Source organism: Nansenia antarctica (assembly GCF_963989245.1).
Source record: "Nansenia antarctica genome assembly, chromosome: 7".
Lineage (NCBI taxonomy): Eukaryota > Metazoa > Chordata > Actinopteri > Argentiniformes > Microstomatidae > Nansenia > Nansenia antarctica.
The window spans coordinates 64,092,585-64,095,079 of NC_137677.1; the positions used below are offsets into that span (position 1 = coordinate 64,092,585).

At 41.3% G+C, this 2,495-nt stretch overlaps 1 protein-coding gene across 1 annotated transcript in view; it reads left to right on the plus strand.

Moving 5' to 3' along the window:
* The first annotated feature begins 699 nt into the window (after nt 1-699).
* sik1 (salt-inducible kinase 1) overlaps nt 700-2,495 on the plus strand; it is a 14,861-nt gene continuing 13,065 nt past the window's right edge. Inside the window, exons 1-3 of the mRNA XM_080535594.1 lie at nt 700-924; nt 1,541-1,737; nt 2,123-2,239. Coding sequence (XP_080391720.1) covers nt 1,585-1,737; nt 2,123-2,239 — 270 coding nt within the window. The 5' untranslated portion in view covers nt 700-924; nt 1,541-1,584. The remainder of the gene's footprint in view (nt 925-1,540; nt 1,738-2,122; nt 2,240-2,495) is intronic.

The following is a 2,495-nucleotide window of genomic DNA, read 5'->3' on the forward strand; positions in this document are numbered from 1 at the left end:
CAGACTGGCAATCCGGGGGGAAATAGTACGCTGATGCAGAGAAGCTTCCATGCATCAACAAAACTAGTGCATGCACAAACGTGTGTTGCTTGCCTACAATACCTAGGTAAGTAATACAATAGAATAAAATGTAATAGTTATGCACCAAATATGCCCCATGCAGGACATCTTATTCTGCAAGAAGTTGATGAGATTCTAAGGTGAGGTGGATGGACTGGCCTGTTCAAACGGTTATTAACAACCATGAATCATCAGAACACTTTCTGTTTCGCTTCTCTTCTTTCCACGAAAGTGTAGGAAGGAAGGAAAAGGCAGCTGAAAGTCGTGAGCGTGCATGCGCAAATGAGCTAAATGCCACTTCAACAGGATAAGATAAGTGAGTCCCATGCAGCTTGCGTTCCGCTATACAATAACAGCTTGGGGAGGAAACATCACGTGGTGACACATCACCGGGACTGACGTCACCGTCCCCATCTCCAAGCAACCCCTCTCCATCAGCACTCGCGTCACAGCGCGCCCGAGCCGCACCACCGTTGCCCGGCAACTTGTGCACTTGCGCTCGAGCCCAGCCTCGCGCCCCGCTCGAAGCTCTGACGCGGGTGTGACGTCAATGAGGCGGGTATCAGTGTGTCCTGGCAGGGCGGGGAGAGGAGGTTCCCCTTAGAACACTGAGGCTCTGCATTCCAGCGGACCTGTGCTTGTGTGACCTGCCGAGTCACACTGTAAATAGTTCTTACTAGGCATCCACACTGTGAAAGACAGTGTACATATTATAAAGAGGAAAAAAAGTTAAATTTCGCTGGTTTATATATAACTTATTTTCTTCTTCTTTTGTTGTGATACAATATTCTTATGGAATGACTTGTTGTATATCTGCATTGAATAACCGTTTCAACTGTGAAAGGTGGTGGTGTACGTACTGAGGTAAGTCACTGATATGTTTATTTTCTTTATTATTCTTTGGGATACATTGGCTCGCAATTATCTGTAGCTTAGTTAGTGCAGTAAGGGAAATCTATCTACTAATATAGCCTGTTTATTAGTTTATTTCTTTTCAAATGTAAATGTAATAGTTCGATTTAGTCTAGATTTAGGCTATATTCTCACTGATGGATGATGTGTTTAACTTTTACTTTTTAAGCTCAACAATTCGGTAGCCTATTGTTGAAAAAAATAAAAAATAAAATAAACATCTGTCAAATAGATGTACCCGATTATATTACCTATGTATTATTATGCAATTATACATTTTCCAGGATGAATTTATTTTGATTGTCATATTTTTATAGTTAACACTATAGGCTATGTACGCTTTAGTTTATGATATGACAATATACGTGATAGTAGGGCCTAATAATAGGACTAATAATTATAATTATGTTATTATTCAATCAACAATTATTATCGTTGTTGTTATGAAGGCTATCAATTCTTGACAATTATTGCCGGCATTTTAATCATTTACCGCACGACTCGTATTTTTAGTAGGCTAAATATTGCAAAATATCGATTTTCAACTGTGATTCATTTCGTATCGCAGGTACGACACAAGTTGAATTGTACCCTTTGGAGTATTGCGACACCATGGTGATTATGGCAGAGACCACCACGGGGGCTCAGCCGAGCGCCGCCCAGGGAAGGCCTCTGCAGGTCGGCTTCTATGAGATCATCCGCACCCTGGGGAAGGGAAACTTCGCCGTGGTCAAGCTGGCCAGGCACAAAGTCACCAAGACACAGGTCAGACAGCACATCATTCATTTCATTCCATTGGCTATTGTAATTGTATTGTATGATATTTAATTGATTTCAAAACCACTAGCCGATCAATAGCCTACACACAACCAAAGCCTATAAGAATTGTACTCTTGTCTTGTGTACTTGTACAGTAAGAATAAAATAATAACATCGATTCTGATTCTGATTCTGAACTACTGAGAAGTTGTTGACACTATTTGATAGCATAAAAATACACAAATTCATATAATTACATGAACACATAGATAGTTAAATCACAGCCTTAAAATGTGTAATCAACACAGGACCTGTAGTGTCAATCGTGCCCTATTATATTATATTATATTATATGTTCTAATGTTGTGCTGGTTGATTCACCCATTCACAGGTGGCCATCAAAATAATCGACAAGACGAGACTAAACCCCTCCAACCTGGAGAAGATCTACAGGGAGGTTCAGATCATGAAGCTCCTCAACCACCCACACATCATCAAGCTCTACCAGGTGTGTGTGCCAGGCTGTCTATTTCTATTTCTCTACCAGGTGTGTGTGCTGTGCTGTCTATTTCTATTTCTCTACCAGGTGTGTGTGCCAGGCTGTCTATTTCTATTTCTCTACCAGGTGTGTGTGCCAGGCTGTCTATTTCTATTTCTCTACCAGGTGTGTGTGCCAGGCTGTCTATTTCTATTTCTCTACCAGGTGTGTGTGTGTGTGTGTGTGTGTGTGTGTGTGTGTGTGTGTGTGTGTGTGCCAGGCTGTC